This window comes from Heterodontus francisci, chromosome 7 (genome assembly GCF_036365525.1).
Source record: "Heterodontus francisci isolate sHetFra1 chromosome 7, sHetFra1.hap1, whole genome shotgun sequence".
Classification (NCBI taxonomy): domain Eukaryota; kingdom Metazoa; phylum Chordata; class Chondrichthyes; order Heterodontiformes; family Heterodontidae; genus Heterodontus; species Heterodontus francisci.
This window is the reverse complement of record NC_090377.1, coordinates 52862137-52882128: the sequence shown is the minus strand read 5'-3', so window position 1 is coordinate 52882128 and position 19992 is coordinate 52862137. Positions and strand designations below refer to the sequence as shown.

General features: G+C 43.2%; 1 protein-coding gene across 3 annotated transcripts in view; it reads left to right on the top strand.

Annotated features, from left to right (window-relative positions):
• cers6 (ceramide synthase 6) overlaps window positions 1–19992 on the top strand; it is a 337760-nt gene that overhangs the window by 52451 nt on the left and 265317 nt on the right. For all 3 annotated transcript variants that reach the window (XM_068034528.1, XM_068034527.1, XM_068034526.1), the window contains exon 2: window positions 16722–16827. In XM_068034528.1, the coding sequence (XP_067890629.1) occupies window positions 16722–16827 (106 nt within the window). The remainder of the gene's footprint in view (window positions 1–16721; window positions 16828–19992) is intronic.

The window sequence follows — 19992 nt, the reverse complement described above, 5'->3', positions numbered from 1 at the left end:
GGTGCACTGGCTCCAGGTTGGAGGGACCATACTCCTGCTGCTGACTTCCTCAGCCATTTCCATTCACACCTACATGGTTGGCGTGGTTGCCCTCTTCCTCCCATCCTTGGGAGAGCTCACCTCACTGCAGCCCCTCGGATCCCACAGCAGGACCTCCAGGTAAGAGTGAGAGACCAGGGAGCAGCCTTCCCAGGTCTCATTTCCATTCCTGAGGTTATTGCAGCCTCAAAGATCCAAGTGCTGGTGAGCCATTCTAACCCATACTGTGGTCCCTTTAATTAGAAATCCTTCCTTTGACAGAGTGGACATGTCATCCTGCCCTCTGTCCCTAATTGTTGGCCAGCCAGGAGGAGAGATGTTAATGCCATGTCTGAGTTAACAAACTAAGGCTTTAAACCCGCTCATTAATAAATCAAGTTCCGGGCCGAAAATGCTTCTGCTATTCCAGCAGGGACTAAGTCCAGAAGGTTCCACACAATGTTTCCACTTGGGGAAGCACAGAACTAGAGGCCATCAATGTAATATAGGCACCAAGAAATCAAATAGGGAATTCAGAAGAAGCTTCTTTACCTGGAAAATGATGAAAATGTGGAACTCGGGGAGTAGTTCTGGTCGATAGTGTTGACACATTTAAGGGGAAGATAGATAAGCATACAAGAGAGAAGCAATGGATGGTTATGCTGATAAAGTTAGATAAGGAAGGATGGAAAGGGGCTCAAATGGATCATAAACACCAGCATGGACTGGTGGGGCTGAATGGCCTGTTTTTGAGCTGTATATTCTGTGTAATTCTATGAATGATCAGTATGTGTTTAACTAAATTTACTGTTTCAACACAAGGTTTATTGTTGTAGAATAAAATAAAACCCCAACAAGTAATAACAGGAAAGAAATGTTATAGTCTGGACTTTACACCTGCCATTCGTACTTCCACAGGGAGCCAGTTTTTTTTAAATTGTTCAGATACATACCAAAGAGGACACAATTTACAATTTGAAAACCAGACGCAGCGTAAAATGGGCTGCCTATTTGTTATGAGCCCCTTTCACATTACTGGCAAGGATCAATTTTACCCCCTGTATATTTGCAAGAGTGTTTTATTTTCTCAGCTAACACAACATATTGCTTAAGAAAGGAAGCGACATTAATCACACATTACCAGTACAATACAACTGAATAAGCTTGAACATAAAAGACCACCATGATTCACCCTGATCTGAATGATTAGGATGAGTCAGTTTGCCAGCACAATAATTTTGTGGAACCTCAGTTTCGTTTTGGAGAGTCTCAACCACAAATCAGATTTGATAAACTCCAATTACAAATCAAAAATCTACAGTTGAATCACCCATCCTTCCAATCCTTCCTTAAACTAGTTTGGCAGGGGGATGGGAACCGGAGCTACGGATCAGTGGATGGGGTAGCTGTTGAACAGGCAGATACCGAGTGCAGAGAGTCTGTGAGGAAGGTTAGACAATTGACACGACAAAGTTGCAGGCAGTATGATGGGTTGAAGTGTGTCTATTTTAACGCAAGAAGTGTCAGAAATAAGGGTGATGAACTTAGAGCATGGATCAGTACTTGGAGCTACGATGTTGTGGCCATTACGGAGACATGGATATCACAGGGGCAGGAATGGATGTTGGATGTTCCGGGGTTTAGATGTTTCAAAAGGAATAGGGAGGGAGGTAAAAGAGGTGGGGGAGTGGCATTGCTAATCCGGGATAGTATCACAGATGCAGAAAGGGAGGTCGTCGAGGAGGGTTTGTCTACTGAGTCATTATGGGTGGAAGTTAGAAACGGGAAAGGAGCAGTCACTTTGTTGGGAGTTTTCTATAGACCCCCCAATAGCAGCAGAGACACGGAAGAACAGATTGGGAGGCAGATTTTGGAAAGATGCAGAAGTAACAGGGTTGTTGTCATGGGTGTCTTCAACTTCCCTAATATTGATTGGAACCTCCTTAGCGCAAATAGTTTGGATGGAGCAGTTTTTGTTAGGTGTGTCCAGGAAGGTTTCCTAACTCAATATGTAGATAGGCCGACTAGAGGGGAGGCTATGTTGGACTTGGTGCTTGGCAACGAACCAGGCCAGGTGGCAGATCTCTCGGTGGGAGAGCATTTCGGTGATGGTGATCACAACTCCCTGACCTTTACTATAGTCATGGAGAGGGACAGGAGCAGACGGGATGGGAAAATATTTAATTGGGGGAGGGGGAATTACATTGCTATTAGGCAGGAACTGGGGAGCATAAACTGGGAACAGATGTTCTCAGGGAAATGCACGACAGAAATGTGGAGGTTGTTTAGGGAGCACTTGCTGCGACTGCTGGATAGGTTTGTCCCGATGAGGCAAGGAAGGGATGGTAGGGTGAAGGGACCTTGGATGACAAGAGATGTGGAACAGCTAGTCAAGAGGAAGAAGGAAGCTTACTTAAGGTTGAGGAAGCAAGGATCAGACAGGACTCTAGAGGGTTACAAGGTAGCCAGGAAGGAACTGAAGAATGGACTTAGGAGAGCTAGAAGGGGACATGAAAAAGTCTTGGCGGGTAGGATTAAGGAAAATCCCAATGCGTTCTACACTTATGTGAGGAACAAGAGGATGGCCAGAATGAGGGTAGGGCCGATCAGGGATAGAGGAGGGAACTTGTGCCTGGAGTCGGAGGAGGTAGGGGAGGTCCTAAATGAATACTTTGCTTCAGTATTCACTAGTGAGAGGGACCTGGTCGTTTGTGAGGACAGCGTGGAACAGGCTGATATGCTCGAACAGGTTGAGGTTAAGAGGGAGGATGTGCTGGAAATTTTGAATGATATGAGGACAGATAAGTCCCCGGGGCCAGACGGGATATACCCAAGGATATTACGGGAAGCGAGGGAAGAGATTGCTGCGCCTTTGGCGATATTCTTTGCGTCCTCACTGTCCACTGGAGTAGTACCGGATGATTGGAAGGTGGCAAATGTTGTTCCCTTGTTCAAGAAAGGGAATAGGGATAACCCTGGGAATTATAGACCAGTCAGTCTTACGTCGGTAGTGGGCAAATTATTGGAGAGGATTCTGAGAGACAGGATTTATGATTATTTGGAAAAGCATGGTTTGATTAGAGACAGTCAGCATGGCTTTGTGAGGGGCAGGTCATGCCTCACAAGCCTTATTGAATTCTTTGAAGATGTGACAAAACACATTGATGAAGGAAGAGCAGTGGATGTGGTGTATATGGATTTTAGCAAGGCGTTTGAGAAGGTTCCCCATGGTAGGCTCATTCAGAAAGTGAGGAGGCATGGGATACAGGGGAAGTTGGCTGTCTGGATACAAAATTGACTGGCCCATAGAAGACACAGTGTGGTAGTAGATGGAAAGTATTCAGCAAGGAGCTCGGTGACCAGTGGTGTTCTGCAGGGATCTGTTCTGGGACCTCTGCTCTTTGTGATTTTTATAAATGACTTGGATGAGGAAGTGGAAGGCTGGGTTAGCAAGTTTGCCGATGACACGAAGGTTGCTGGAGTTGTGGATAGTGTGGAAGGCTGTTGTAGGTTGCAACGGGACATTGACAGGGTGCAGAGCTGGGCTGAGAAGTGGCAGATGGAGTTCAACCTGGAAAAGTGTGAAGTGATTCATTTTGGAAGGTCGAATTTGAATGCAGAATACAGGCTTAAAGACAGGATTCTTGGTAGTGTGGAGGAACAGAGGGATCTTGGGGTCCATGTCCATAGATCGCTCAAAGTTGCCACCCAAGTTGATAGGGTTGTTAAGAAGGCGTATGGTGTGTTGGCTTTCATTAACAGGGGGATTGAGTTTAAGAGCCGCGAGGTTATGCTGCAGCTCTATAAGGCCCTGGTTCGACCACACTTGGAATATTGTGTTCAGTTCTGGTTGCCTCATTAGAGGAAGGATGTGGAAGCTTTAGAGAGGGTGCAGTGGAGATTTACCAGGATGCTGCCTGGACTGGAGGGCATGTCCTATGAAGAAAGGTTGAGGGAGCTAGGGCTTTTCTCATTGGAGCGAAGAAGGATGAGAGGTGACTTGATAGAGGGGTACAAGATGATGAGAGGCATAGATAGAATGGATAGCCAGAGACTTTTTCCCCAGGCGGAAAGGGCTATCACCAGGGGGCATAATTTTAAGGTGATTGGAGGAAGGTTTCGGGGAGATGTCAGAGGTAGGTTCTTTACACAGAGAGTGGTGGGTGCGTGGAATGTGCTGCCAGCGGTGGTAGTAGAAGCAGATACATTAGGGGCATTTAAGCGACTCTTGGATAGGTACATGGATGATAGTAGAATGAAGGGTAGGTAGTTAGTTTGATCTTAGAGTAGGTTAAAGGTTCGGCACAACATCGTGGGCCGAAGGGCCTGTACTGTGCTGTACTGTTCTATGTTCTATGTAGGAGCCTGTGAGCTGCTTCTATCAGATAGAAATAGAAACAGCTAGGAATCAGAATGAAATGTATCAAGAATGTAATGTGAGTGGGCAGCCCCAATGAGTCAGCAGGTTAACATTAAGTGAGCAGTTAAACTATAAAGACCAAGAATATTCCAGATTTAATTCCTGGTACCTGCTGAATTAGTTGGTTTCACTTGGAGTAGTTGTAAGTGCATTTTATTAGCTGTGGTGATCCTCGGACGTGGAGAGGAAAAATTGTCAAGATTCTTGTTCCCATTTGCTACCAATGACATCGCTTAGAATTATGGGTATGTGGAAATTACGTGAGGTCCCTCAATCAACATTACAAAAACAGATTATCTGGTCATTATTACATTGTTGTTTGTGGGAGTTTGCTGTGCACATACTGGCTGCTCTGATTCCTGCATTACAACAGTGACTACACTTCAAATAAAACAGTACTTAATTATCTGTAAAGTGATGAGACGTCGGGTGGTCGTGAAAGGCGCTATGTAAATTCAAGTCTTTTCTTTTAATTGTGGTTCCCCTGCACCCTCTCTTCCCCCACCTCCCACATTAAAATGGCCTCAGCATCTGGGCACACATATAATTTAGGAGTCAGCCTTGGCTCAGTCTTGGCATTCTCGAATATGAGTTAGGAGGTCATGGGTTCAAATCCCACTCCAGGACTTGGGCATATAGTCTCGGATGACATTCCAGTGCACTACTGAGGGAGTGGTGCATTGTCTGAAGTGCTCTCTTTTAGATGATGCATTGAACCAAAGTCCTGTCTGCCTCAGGTTTATGTAAAATATCCAAAGGCACAAAATAAAGAGCAGGGGAGTTATCCTGGTGTTGTGGCCAACATTTACCCACAGCCATCAACATTAAAACAGTTTAATTGGCAATTGCTTTTTGTTGGAACCTTGATGTGCACAAATTAGCTGCTGTATTTCTTTTTATTACACAGAAACCACATTTTAAGTATAATAAAGATAAGGGATGCTGGAAATACTCAGCACGTCTGGCAGCATCGGTGGAGAGAGAAGCAAAGTTAAAGTTTCAGGTCAGTGACCCAAAGGTCTACGTTAACTGTGCTTCTCTCTCCACAGATGCTGCCAGACCTGCTGAGTATTTCCAGCATTTCTTGTTTTTATTTCAGATTTCCAGCATCTGCAGTATTTTGCTTTTACTTTAACCACATTTTAAGACTAGTTCATTAGTTGTGAAGCATGTTGGGATGATCTGATAAAGTGAAAGTTGCTATATAAATGCAGGTTCTTTCTTTTATTTCTTTATAACTAATGGCCACCTTAACAAAATACTGGAGGGTGCCTGAAAACCTTGGAATTATACTCCAGCAAGGAGAGGAAGGGAGGGAAAAAAAGTAGAAAACTGGAGAAAAAAATGTAAGCCAGATAGTTCCTTAATGTTTAATTTGTACAATTGCGTTTCTCCTTTTTTCCCTTTTATCCATCAGACATAAAAGCAATAAAATTTGTGCAACTAATTCATAATAAAAGTGCCTACAGTAGCTTTATTCTCCAACAATATTTTACTGTAGCATTCCTAAATAACTTTAGACTATTGTACCCATAGAATTAAAGAAATTGTCAAGGTAAAGGCCATAATTTTTTCACTTCACTTTTTTTTTTACCTTTGAAGTACATTTATCATGAAATAAAGTTAAGATGCTTATATTTAGATAGTTGGCCCTGTTATTTCCACACTTTGTACTGTGACACAATGGGCTGGATTTTGGCAAACGAACAGAAGTCCTGATGCCGGGGTCATATTTGGTCACGTGGACTTATGGGTGGGTGGCAGCACTTCCTCGGCGATCTTCCCATCTGTACCCAGTTAATGTCCAGCAGGCAGGGAGTCAGCAATAATGGGTGCCGGGTAGGAGGTAGTGTCGGCAAGTCAATGGAAGGTGCCATTTTTAAAGGTTAGTTAGCAATCTTCATGCCGGCTACACATTTAGGGCTAGATTTTAGCAGCCCTCTAGAGATGGGCTGGGTGGGGAGGGTGTGGGGGCGGCTGTAAAATGGTGAGGGAAGGCAGGGGGTGGAATGCATGTCGACGAAGAAGGTGGAGGATGGCCCACCCACCCAGGGGTCAGTTGAGCCACTTAAGTGGCCAATTAAGGGCCTCTTCCTGCTGCCACTGGCATTTTACCAGCGGCTGCTGAAACCTTTGCCACATGGGGAGCCTGCCTGGTGAATCCTGGCAGCCACCCTGCAGGCTCTGGGGTGGGGAGGCCCTCCTAATGCAGCATTCTGTAGCACAAGGAGGGACCTGTCAGCGACAGTGGCTGCCCCCATGGCAAACCCCCAGCCCCGCCCTCACCAAGTGCACCCTGGATGGGGCCTACCTGACTGGCTCTGCTGACCCCACTCACTGGTAGCGAGAGCAGCATCCCAGTGGCACTGCTGAGACTGAAGAACTGCTGGCCCTCTGATTGGCCAGCAGCTCCTGGGGGCAGGCACTTGTTTTTGAAAGGGACAGGAGCCCCGACAGCAATGAATTAGTTGCTGGCCAAATGGAAAATGTGGCCAGAGCTCCCACAAACAGCCAAGGCGGGATTGCTGCTGGCTTTTGGGCACGTTATCGTGGCCCTCGCCTCTCTGACAAAATTCTGGCCATAGAGAGCAGTGGAAGGGGTGGACAAAAAGAGACTCTGTGGAGGAATGGCTGGAGTCAGAGAAAGGATGGATCCACGGTTTAGTGACGCCTCCTTGGAGGTGCTCCTGCAGATGGTGAGGGAATGGAGAGAGGGGCTGTTCTTAGTGGAAGGGAGGAGGAAGTTAGTAAGCCTCATGAAGAAGGCATGGCTGGAGGTGGCTAAGGAATTCAGCAGCCTTGGGAGCAATGCTGGAAGAGATTCAATGACCTGGCGTGGTCTGGCCTGGTGAGTGGAATTCATAATAGCAAGCTCATGACCCTGTGTGTCTTAAATGGCACCCATGAGATGTGAGGCAAGCTGGTTGGCCAATGCATGATGAACATGGAAAGTGGCATAGGCAGCCAAGCACAGCTGGGCAATGAGACAAGAGTGACCCTTTGTATGTTGTGTGAAGTGCATTCACAATGCTAGGAAGTGGAGATGAATGGGAGGTGGTGTGCATTTCATTGTTGAAGTGATGGAGGAGACGATGGAGATAGGATGAGTTGCAGCAGGGCAGTCTGTCGCTAAGCGCAAGTGGGGTGTGGAGCCCATAGAGACTGGTTAACGCCATGGATGCAGGCATCAGACCTTCTGACGAGTACTAACTATGGTGCCTCTGTGGTCCCTGGTGAACACAGGAAGCTTCAGATCAAGCACAGGCAGCAAGAGTTGGTCGAAAGCGGAACTCGCTAACGTCACTCTTGTCTCTCCCGCAAACTTGGAGATGTGGTAAACAGTGAGGATGATATAAACTGCCTACAACAGGACATAGGCTAGCAGAATGGGCAGACAGGTGGCAGATGAAATTTAATACTGACAAGTGTGAGGTGGCAGAAGGAAAAGGGAGAGGTAAAATATACTTAATGGCACAGTTTTAAAGAGTGTGCAGGAACAGAGGGACCTGGGGGTACATGTGCAATGATGTTTGAAGGTGCCAGGGCATATTGAGAGAGTGGTTAATAAAGCATGTGGGATCTTGGACTTCATAAATAGAGACATTGAGTACAAAAGGAGGTAAGTTTTGCTGAACCTTTATAAAGCTCTGGTTAGGCTCCAACTGGGGTATTGCATCCAATTCTGGTCACCACGCTTTAGGAAGGATGTGAGCGTCCTTGAGAGGGTGCAGAGGAGATTTACCAGAATGGTTCCAGGGATGGGGGATTTTAGTTACAAGGTTAGGTTGGAAAAGCTGGGCTTGTTCTCCTTAGAACAAAGGAGATTGAGGGGAGATTTAATAGAAATGTACAAGATTATGACAGACTTAGATAAGTTAGGCAAGGTATTGAAACTCCTTCAATTCTTCCTCCTCCTCCTCAGAGGCAGGGTGCTCAATGCAGTCATCAATCTCTAATGCAATTCCCCTCTGGAGTGCCACATTGTGCAGAGTGCAGCATACCACCATGATGCATGAGACCTTTGATGGGGCATATTGCTTCTCCAGATCTGTCTAGGCATTTGAACCTCATTTTCAGAATACCAATGGCTTGTTCAATGGTGGTCTTCGTTGTCACATGCCAGTGATTGTAGGTGTCCTCTGGCTGTGCATTGGGGTTCTGCAGAGGTGTAAGCAGCCATATCTTAGTGCATCCCCCTTGGAACCCAGGATCTATCCACAAAGACGTTCATGTGTCCTGAACAGCTGAAGCACCCGGGACTGTCTCAGGATGGATGAGTCGTGGCAGGATATTTTTTGCGGTGGTCGCAGACTTTTTTTAAACATTTAGCGAGTGAAGCAGTTCATGAAGGCACCTGACTGCTCTGAGGGGGGGCTGATGGCCACATGCATGCAGTTGATTCCCTCACCTGAAGAAATCCAGCCAAATCCTCGAATCCTATCGCCCTCTCAGTCTGATTGGTCTGATTGGTGCGATATCAGATGTATTGTCCTGCCCTCTGGTACATGGCACCCATCACCTGCTTGATGCAGCGATGGGCTGCTGACTGGGAGATCCCAAAGGTGTCTCCAGATGATCTTTGGAATGAGCACCACAGTCACCTTTTCCGCCATAGGCAATTGGTGGCCACCGCATCCCAGTGGCCTCAACTCCTCTTCCAGCATACTGCGCAGTCCGCTACCACCTGTCTGGACAGATGCAGTCTTCAAAGAAACTGTCATCTCCATGAAGTTATGCCTTTGAAAACCCTCTCAGCTCGGTTGCGCCTTCTGCAAACATTAGCCTGCCTTATTTCCTCTATTTGCTCTCCTCGTCTTATCACAGCTTCATGTGGCTGGTGCTGCTCTGGCCGCTGCAGCCCACTCCATGTGGCTGAACCTGTCTCTCCCACTCTCCTCTTCACTGGAGGAGTCAAACTCAGAGTGCAGTGCACCCATTGAGATTTGGAGCTTTCATGGCGCAATGTCTCTCATTCACTACAGTGGACCTGGGAAACGCCCTTCCACTAACTGCCGTGACTGTGGACTCACATCCTGCAGTCCCTCCAGATGTAGAAACCTTCGCTTATCTGGCCGTCAGCCTGCCTGGTTGACGACGCAGCTGTACTCAATGGCTGCCACTTCCAGCCAACACTCACCTGCCACTGAGCTCTCAGCTCCTTTTAGCAAGTGAGCTACTGATGCTCCGTGGAACCCATGCATCCCAGGGAAAATTTAAAAAGCATTGTGAAATCGCTTTCAGTTGGCTGCTTAACAGCCTCAATTGCTTGCCTGCTATGGTTCTGCGCATTCTAGATCCTGCTGCCCAACCACCCCAGGAAAATTGTCCGGCAGTGGGAAGACATCAGGGATCTGCTCCATGAGGTGCCCCACCATTTTATTGGTTCCCACACCTCCAAGCCTATTGCCAAGGGGCTGGTAAGATTCGGCCCAATGATTCAGTGCCTGGCCTTGGGCTTCGAGCACCTCCCTCTGCTGCTTTGCTGAAATCAATGTGGTTGAATCAATAATGTTCAGGACAGCAAAGCTTTTTAAACTGTTCTGCATGCTTGTAAAAACTGTTAATATATTGATTTACTAGGGATGTCCAAGCTGCAGGTATGTTTTAAAATTCTCAATATATTTTTGATTAGTGCTTCAGATTGCATTACCTAAAAATAACCACATTCAGTTTGTTATATTAACCTGATTGGGGTCAACTTCCCGTAGAATAGAATCTCCCATTTGGCTCTTGAGGGGTGGGAGCTAATATTGTGTTGCAGGAATTAAAGGCCTGCAGCAGTTTGAATGGCCAGGCAACCAGGAGTACAGAATAGTGCAGTGTCCTTGGGAGATCAATGCAGAGGCAATGGAAAAAGTTGACCAGGGTATTCAGCATTCACATAACCATCCCATATGTGGCAGTGCTGTGATGCAAGAACTTGAATGGCTTTACCTGGTCAGGCACACTTTGTAAAAAGTACTAAGCATTTTGGTTGTTTATAATGACTCCCCATTAAACTGTGTTAAAGTGCTTCAATCAAATAACACTGACTGCTTTACCAACCTCCTTCCACACCACAGGTTGATAGGTAAATTGGCCATTAGCAATTGCCCCTAGTATAGGTAGGTGGTAGGGAAATATAGGGACAGGTGGGGATGTGGTAGGAATATGGAATTAGCGTAGGATTAGTATAAATGGGTGGTTGATGGTCGGCACAGACTCGGTGGGCCGAAGGGCCTGTTTCAGTGCTGTATCTCTAAACTAAACTAAACTAAACATGAGCTTATAGAACTTCCTGCCTTCAGTCCTCAGGAGTTGTTTGTTTCTAGTCCATCCTTCAGCCAGTAAAACATTCATGAATATAACTGAGAATTGTGGGAGCGATTCATGCTGCAACTCCTTCAGACGTTCTTCCACTTATGATTCCAGCTGCAACAGGTTTCTATTTTCCTTTCCCCCAACAGAGGAGTAGTGCTCTTGCTCATAACCTACTCTGTCTAGTCCTGGGAGGAAACTTAAACAAGTTATCAGTGAAAGCACATGGTTGGGCATAAGTCTTGTATGTTGCTAAGAGGAGAATCCGCCCATTAACAGGGAGAGAATCCTGCCCAAAGTCCACATGCTGAAATACCATACCAGAATAAAGATACAGGAATAGTGATTTTGATTGCGGTAAACATTTTAAATGTAAATTAGAACAAATATATTTTAAAGTTTAAAAAAATATATATTTCAAAAAGATTGTCAAAAATAAGGTTATTGCAGGCCATTATCCTCAAGCAGAGATTCCCAGCCTGGGTTGGGTGGTGGTGAGAAGGAGAAGCTGGCCGAGGAGGATAGCCAGTAATGCAGCCTCAAATACCCAGTGGAGGTGCATCAAAAGTTTCCTTTCAATTTTAAAAAAATTGAGCAAATTTAATTTTACATTTCAAAAAAACATCAACATAGCCTAATTTTGGTTACTGGTATAGTCTAATTTCACCCACACTTATTTTTTTTAAGAAGAAGAGAATGGGCATGGGGCAAAAATAAGCCAAGGAGGCTCAGCAGAAAATGTTTGGGAAACTCTGCTTTACATAATATTCTGGCAATCACCTCAACAGTTTATGAATTCATATTTCTTTTTAAGTAGGTTTTTTATATACAGCTAGTGGCCAAAACACACACTCCATTTAAGGACAGTAATATAGAGGCAGGGATTTTACTGGCCCCTGGTGGTGGGCAAGGAGGCGGGTGGGGTGCGGGGGGTGCCCAGTGAAATGCCAGAGAACTGCGTTGGGTGGGCCCCCGGCACAGTTCCGCTGTCGTGTCATTTTTTTCCAGCGGGAACTGATGAAAGGTCATAGGGCTGAAACGTTAACTCTGTTTCTCTGTCCACAGATGCTGCCAGACCTGCTGTATATTTCCAGCACTTTCTGTTTTTATTTCAGATTTCCAGCTTCTGCAGTATTTTGCTTTTATTTTAGCCAGTTTAAGTAATTAATGGGCCATTGACAGCCATTTTCAAGGGTTGCTGGCATTTTACAGAAGGATTGGATGACATAAAGTGTTAGCACACTGCTTTTTCATCCATGGAGCAGATCAAATCTAGCCCAGAAAAATGGGATGGAAGTGTTCTCTGCCTGCTGGCTGCAACAGTCCCGCATAAAATTATGCATTGTGTCCAATAGGTGCAAGCATATAGTACAAAACTGGCTTTATTTTGGCACTGATTGGCAGTCTTTGAAGGTCTACAGGCTGATAGTGAAATGTAAAAAAGTCATACTGATGCATTAGAGAGTATTTTCTGAGGCCGTCATTAATGCATGTTATTGCAGCAGGAAGTTATGAATGCTTGGTGATGACACTGGCGGCCTGAGATGGGAAAGTGCTGTGTATTCAGCACAAAATGTCACCAAAATAAAGATGGAAAAAGTTTCTCCCAATTCCTGTGCATAGATCAATCAAAAGTTATTGTATACCTCAACCATTTACAAAATGTTATTATATTCTAAACTGAGTTCTTTTAATTCCTACTAATTTTCTTATATTTTCTTATATGTTATACTTTCACATAACTTTGTGTTTAATTTTTTCTTTCAACTGTTTGCAGGCTCATTTATATGCTGAACAGTCTTAACATGCGCGCAGACACACACACATACATATATTAAAAATATTGGGAAATTGCTGCCAAGTTATAATCACATGACTACCAAAGGTACCTTCCTTTTGCAACACACTATTTAATGCACTGGTCCTTAATCTCAATGTTTTGGGTTTATCTCCCCTGTTTCCTTTTTTAATCTGGTGATTAAATTTGTAGAGTTCATGCAGAGTGTATTAGGGTTATGCAGATTAGACACCATGTATAGAAATTAGGATATGAGTCTTTCCAAATGCAGAGGCAATTTTGAAGTGAAATATCAGTTTAATATCTAGCTTTTATCTGCAATAAATCTCAACTCATTTAAGTTTGTTTCCTCATCATAATATTTAAGCTTCAGTTATCATGCAACAGCATATTTTCTGTATTTGTTTTGTTGCGAAGTACAAAGGGATTTGACTTTCATATCCTTCATTACTTATTCCACCCACAGACCTTGTTGCTGCTTTTAGTCACAATTTATTCTCCATTCATTCTCCCTGTGCTGTTACAGATGTTTATAAAATCAGTATAAATGCCCTCCCACTCTGTCTCTGGTTTACTTCTTCTTGATTTCTAGCTTTGCTCAAAATGTCTAAAATTAAGCCAGTACTTGGTACTATGGATTTATGGATCTGCGAGTTGCTCTTTAATGATGTTTCTGTAGAAGGAAAACGTATTTTTAAGAATTTCACACTAATTACAAGGTTGTCCCTTTTGGCTGAACATTATTACAACTAACACTAGGTCTATCAGCTCTAATATTTCAAGATGTGTTGTGTTCAGCTAAGACTGGTGTTTTAACCTGATTTCAGAATTCAAATTTGTAGCTTCAGCTTTGGCTGAGTCACTTAATATGCTGCAGAGTTTCTTTATTGTCCTACATAAAAACTTACTGCATAGTGCCACTCCTTGTTGTCATTGCAATGGCAATTTTTAATATTTTAACTAAAAGTAGTTTTCCCAAATAATAATGAAAAAGCAAATACATTGTTCAGCAAAATAAAAAATTAACCTGTATTGAACTGAGCAAAATAAATACGAGCCTAGGCAGACAATTTGAAGGTAGTTTGTACATAGAAGTTATAATGAAAAATATATTTATACAATGGAAACATTCATACACAATATGATTGAAAATAAATTGTACTGTACCCTAAACAAAAAGAAGGAACTGCGAATTTAACTAAAACAGATTTCTATTGTAATAATTTTAAGACATGCTTAAGAAGCATTTCTTTCTTGTACATCATTGTGAAATTTTGGGAAGATGTTGCATCAGAAATATATTAGAAATAAAAGCTGCTAGGAAGGTTAATTTGATGGCAATCCCTGAGAGACTATATACAATATTGACTCCAAATAGGTTTACACAACGTAGCAACCAATGTGGTGGCTTTGTGTTTATTAAATGCCAGGACAAAATTAATGCACAGAATCACTGCATTTATATCAGTCATTGTAAATTGTGAAGAGATATATCTGAACTTCAGTTACATAGAATTCACAACTGAAACAAGTGATTTGACCCAACCTGTCTATGTCAGTATTTATGTTGCACAGGAGCTTCCTCCCACTCTATTTACTTCATCTCACCCAATCAATGTATCCTCTATTTCTTTCTCCCTCACTTTAACTTCCATTTGTTAGTGCAAATAAGATATGGAATAAAGACAATCAGTCTTAATTTATACTGTTCTTGTGTTACGAAAGTGTCTGTGTTTTGTTAAATATATTTTTTGAGGATTCAATTTTGAAAGATTGAAGAAATATTAAACTTCTGGCTTTTCAAAGGGTGTCATGTGAAAGCCACTTGACTTTGAAAAACAGTCCCTGGAAATGTTTTTTAAAAGGGGCACTAATAGGTCTTGTGAGGAAAACAAGCCTTTCTGGGAAGCCACTTGACTTCCAGCAACAACAATAAGTCTTTTTTTATTTTATTTATTTAGAGATACAGCACTGAAACAGGCCCTTCGGCCCACTGAGTCTGTGCCGACCAAGAACCACCCATTTATACTAACCCTACAGTAATCCCATATTCCCTATCACCTACCTACACTAGGGGCAATTTACAATGGCCAATTTACCTATCACCTGCAAGTTTTTGGCAGTGGGAGTAAACCGGAGCACCTGACGAAAACCCACGCGGTCACAGGGAGAACTTGCAAACTCCACACAGGCAGTACCCAGAATTGAACCCGGGTCCCTGGAGCTGTGAGGCTGCGGTGCTAACCACTGCGCCACTGTGCCGCCCTCTTTCTGGGAAACCACCTGACTTCCAGCTCAATAAACAACAGAGAACTTAGGACACCTGGAGAAGTTGTTTACAAAAAAGTGGCAGGTCAAGATTGATGGAGGTCAAAAGGTTGACCTCCTGTTGTCAGTTTCGCTTTAGAGTTGTTTTGAGGTAGGGTTGAACTGTATAAAAAGAGAGAGAACTTCCAAGAAAGAAGAGAGGTCCACAACCTAACTCAACTTTTCAGCACCTCTCTAAAAGACCCTGAGAAGTCCACTGTGTCAACACATCTTGTCTCCTGTCTTTGAAGAAAAGCCAGCTAATTGAATTCTCGATACTGCCTGAAAAGACTGTTCTAAAAGATCCCAGTGACCTATTTGCATGTACGCAGAGGCCAGACTGTATGTCAACTTTGGAACTGTGTGTGTGTGTGTGTGTGTGTGTGTGTGTATATATATATATATATAGGGCTAAGGTAAACAGGGAACTTTAATATTTCAATCTGTGTGTTTATGCTTTACTTCATTACTGGTTAAGACTTAGTTTATTATAAAATATCATTTTGTTGTTTATTGGCAAAACCTGGTTGGTGTCTTTTATCTTTATATGATTGACTGTGTTGGTAAGTGGTAAAATTTAAATATATGTTGTGATCTGTGGAGAACTGGAACTAGAATAAACGATGCACTCCTCCCGCCTCGGTCGTAACACTTGGAAGGCTAGTTGTCAGTCACAGATAATTTTGCACAATAGTGGTGCTATCACTATAGCTATGTGAATTAGTACACATTGGTGAGAAATTACACTATCATTGTAGTAGTGATTGACGACCAGCCTTATTAAAGCAAACTGAACTGATTGATTAGAATTTGACAATTGCTTGGATTCATATTATAAGTTTTACAAGCGTCCATATCTTTGGGAGCACTGCTAATTTTAATTAAATTCTAAATTTAACATTGTTGCATCCATTTTATATATTCAAAACAGGAACAATGATAACCAGTTTAGTAGTGCAAAGTCTGCATGGGAGTTCTTGACATAACTAAATTGATTGCCAACTTTATTTTAGCTACCCATGGTGACTGCCTTGAAATGAGGCTCCTGCATTCATTTCAGACCCACAGTCCTGACTTCATTTGCCCTAATACTAGCTTGCAATAGAGTTTCTCATTGATGGAATGGAAAATTGGGCAAGGTGTTAACAGCTGTTCAATCTGTTACCGCTTATTTTGTGCACCCGCTGGAGTTGAATTTTACCCCATCCCTGAGAATGTCATCCAGAGAGACTTGAAGCTAGTTATTTGACTGTGATGTTCTTTAAATATCTTTCATGAAGTGATTTCTTCCTTAAAGTGCATGTTGATATTTCTCAGTAATTTTCCTGATGATAATTAATAAGATTTGATCTAACAGTCCATGATACCTGAACCTGAATTAAATTTGAGTAAATATATTTTATTGTCAGTTATCTGAAAAATAACAGTGCCGTGATTGCCGTGTACTATAAAGAATATTTCAGAACCCCAGCAAAATTCACTAAAGGACAGATGTAAGGTTCTTTTGATTATTAAGAAGACAGTTGAATTTGTTCTTTGTAACCCATTATCTTAAGGCAGACGTGATTTGTAAACCTGAAGATCAACACGTATTCTGAATTAATGAAAAGGCAAAATACTGCGAATGCTGGAAATCTGAAATCAAAGCATAAAATGCTGGAAATACTCAGCTGGTCTGGCGGCATCTGTGGAGAAAGAAATAGAGTTAACGTTTCAGGTCTGTGACCTTTCATCAAAACAGCTTCTGTTGAAAGGTCATTGATTTGAAACGTTAACTCTGTTTCTCTCTCCACAGATCCTGCCAGACCAGCTGAGTATTCCCAGCATTTTCTGTTTTTATTTCTGAATTAATGAGTCATTTAATAATCTGTATTTTCACAGGTTCATTGCCAAACCGTGTGCTTTAGGCCTCAAAATTCAAGCAAATGGACCACAGAAAGCTCAGCCAAATGCTATTCTGGAAAAAGTCTTCTCTGCAATCACTAAGGCAAGTATATACTATTCAGAAGAAGTGAAAGTGTGCATAAAGAACAATTTAGCAAATTTTCAAACTTCATTTATGTAAACATTACCCTTATCTTTCTTTGATTTCACTATCGGTTTTTTCCTCCATGCTGTCCTCCTTCAATTGGTGATAGGTTGAACTGTGTGGTCTTCTCCACAGCTGCAGTCAAGGTTGATTTGTATGAGCCAAGAAAAGGTAAAAGGCAAGATAAACCTGATGCTCCCTTTCTCTCTCTCTCTCTCTTTCTGTCTCAACATGCAACAAATATTAATATGTGTAGTGTTCTATATTGTGTCTTATCTCATAGAAATTAGAAAATGTTATTTTAGAATGACATTACTGTAAAGATGTATTTCAGAAGAAAAATACAAGACATTTCAGAGCAACTTGTTGTAATACCAATGGCAATTTCAGGCATTCTTGAACAATCAATCGATGCTATTTAAGTAATTATATCTGAAACTAGCCAAAGGAACTCTTCACTTTTCTAAGCTGTCATAGCAAACTTCACAAATACGCAGCAGCTTATGTATGTAACACGTAGGAGATGAATTTGCTGCTGCTGTTAAAGGATTTTCCCATTTGTTTTAATGGAGTTATGTGAATCCAAAGATTTACTGTGCCGTTTCTGGAAGCTCACATGCATTAGGGAGTGCTAAAAGTAATGCGCAATTGAGTAGCCAGTCAGAAGGCAACAGCAAGAGTGTTGCTTAACTAAGTAAACAGCACACTGTGCCAATATCCAGTTATGGAGAGAGAGTGCAGAAGACATAAACCAAGGTTTACTGATCAAGCTTTTTGGACCACTTTAAAGCATTGCGAAATGCAGTCCACAGAGTTGAGGAAAAGGCTGCCAATGTCCCAGTCTGGAAGACCATCAGACTGGTTGTCAATAGGAGGTCATCTAGCAGATGGGACTGAAAGGATATTTGAAAAACAATGTATTTCTTACAATAAAAACAAGAAATGCTGGAACCACTCAGCAGGTCTGGCAGCATCTGTGGAAAGAGAAGCAGAGTTAACGTTTCGGGTCAGTGACCCTTCATCGGAACTGACAAATATTAGAAAAGTCACAGGTTATAAGCAAGTGAGGTGGGGGTGGGGCAAGAGATAGCAAAGGAGGTCTAGATTGGACCAGGCCACATAGCTGACCAAAACGTCACGGAGCAAAGGTAAACAATATGTTAATGGTGTGCTGAAAGACAAAGCATTAGTACAGATTAGGTGTTAATACACAGAATATTGAACAGCAGCAAGTGCAAACCTGAAAAAAACAGTGGGTAAGCAAACTGAACAAACTAAGGTGAAATGAACTAAATGCAAAAAAAAAATGTAAAAAAGAATGTAAAAAAAAAGGAAGAAAAAAATAACTAAAAATGAAAGTAAAATGGGGGGCTGTCATGCTCTGAAATTATTGAACTCAATGTTCAGTCCGGCAGGCTGTAGTGTGCCTAATCGGTAGATGTGATGCTGTTCCTCGAGCTTGCGTTGATGTTCACTGGAACACTGCAGCAATCCCAGGACAGAGATGTGAGCATGAGAGTAGGGGGGAATGTTGAAATGGCAAGCAACCGGAAGCTCAGGGTCCTGCTTGCGGACTGAGCATTGTATTTCTTAAAATGTATTGGTATTTGGTTAGCTGTCAAATGTTCATGTACACTTTGAGCTGGATTTTATGGGTCCCCCGAGGCCACTTAAGGACCTCTTTCCCCCCCCCGCCGCTGGGATTTAATCTTCACCACGCAGGGAGGGCACCTTATAAAATGTGGTGCTTTCCCTTGTGGGGGAAGGGGGGGGGGGTGGTTGGGGGGTCCCTTCTCCGTGGGAAATCTGTGGCCCACAGAGGGCCTTGGTCAGGAAACGATGCACTTCCCAGGAACCCCCTCCACCTGGGCTTTATGACCAGCCCCCTCACACCTCCTTCCACCCTTGTCGTGGCCTTCTGTCCTGGCCCCGGTGATCCCGTCTCATTTACCTGAGGTCCGGGGTTCCAGCGCTGGGCCTCGGTCCAAGGCCTCTGCAGTACCAGCAATGGCCACCGCTCCTTGGTGGCATTGCTGATACTGTTGAGTTGCCAGTCTTGTGATTGGCTGGTAGCTCTTGAAGGCGGGATCCCGGCGCCTGAAACCTCGCCTCTGGAACAATGGAGGATCGCGCCGTATGGTGGTTGGGTGTGGGGGGGTGGGGGTTGGGGGGGGGGAGGAGGGCGCAAAAAGGCTGAGGTGGGGTGCCCCTGCCATTTCGGCCCAGAACCTGGAGCCCTGCCTCCTCCACAAAATCCAGCCCTTTCTGACAGAAGGGGTCAGCTAAGCTTCACATAAAACTATGGTGCTGCTTAAAATACAGAGATAAAAACTTCACTTACTGATTTATATATTTATATTCTCCTAACAGAAAAAGGCTTCCTTCAATAGGAGCACAGATGGGTGGAGGGATTTATCATGCCAAAGCTTTCACCTTTTAAGACATTAACAAGAAAGTCATCAGCTGGAAAAATATTCATGAGGAGAGTGATGCATAAGCTGGAGGACTGGAATACCCTCTGGTTTGTATAATTATGATGACCCACCTTCTTTGGGAAAATGTTTTTCAACAGGCATAAAAGAGTGACTGTTGTACAGCAAAATGTGCAATATAATTTCTATATGACAACAACATGCCGAACTATGAACATTGACTTTTTAATGCATTTTTCTTGTTACAAAACTGCAAGAGCAGCAAGCTGACCCTCTTAGCTTCAAGCATCACCATGACACTGAGCATCATGCCATTTAAAGCAAACGCTTGCCCAGAAACAAGTATAATGGTGGTTTTTACAGGTTGAGGTGGAATTACAGAGTGAGTCACTTTTCATGGGTATGGAAGAAGCAGGAGTATTGGACTGCTGAGTCGAGGTTTGGCACCATCACAAGCCCTGTTGAACTGCCTAGTGATTCTGACCTCAGGAGACTAGCAATTAAATGATGCATACTTCATAGGACTGAATGGGTCCAGCATTTGCCTTTTTGCAGACTACACTGAAAATTAGGTTTCCACAGTTGCAGATTCTACCATCCCTTTGGACATTATCATAAAGCAAGGAATCTGTGCTCTATCATTGTGATTCATCTGTGACATCAGTAGAAAAGATTTCAGGCACCTGGGCAG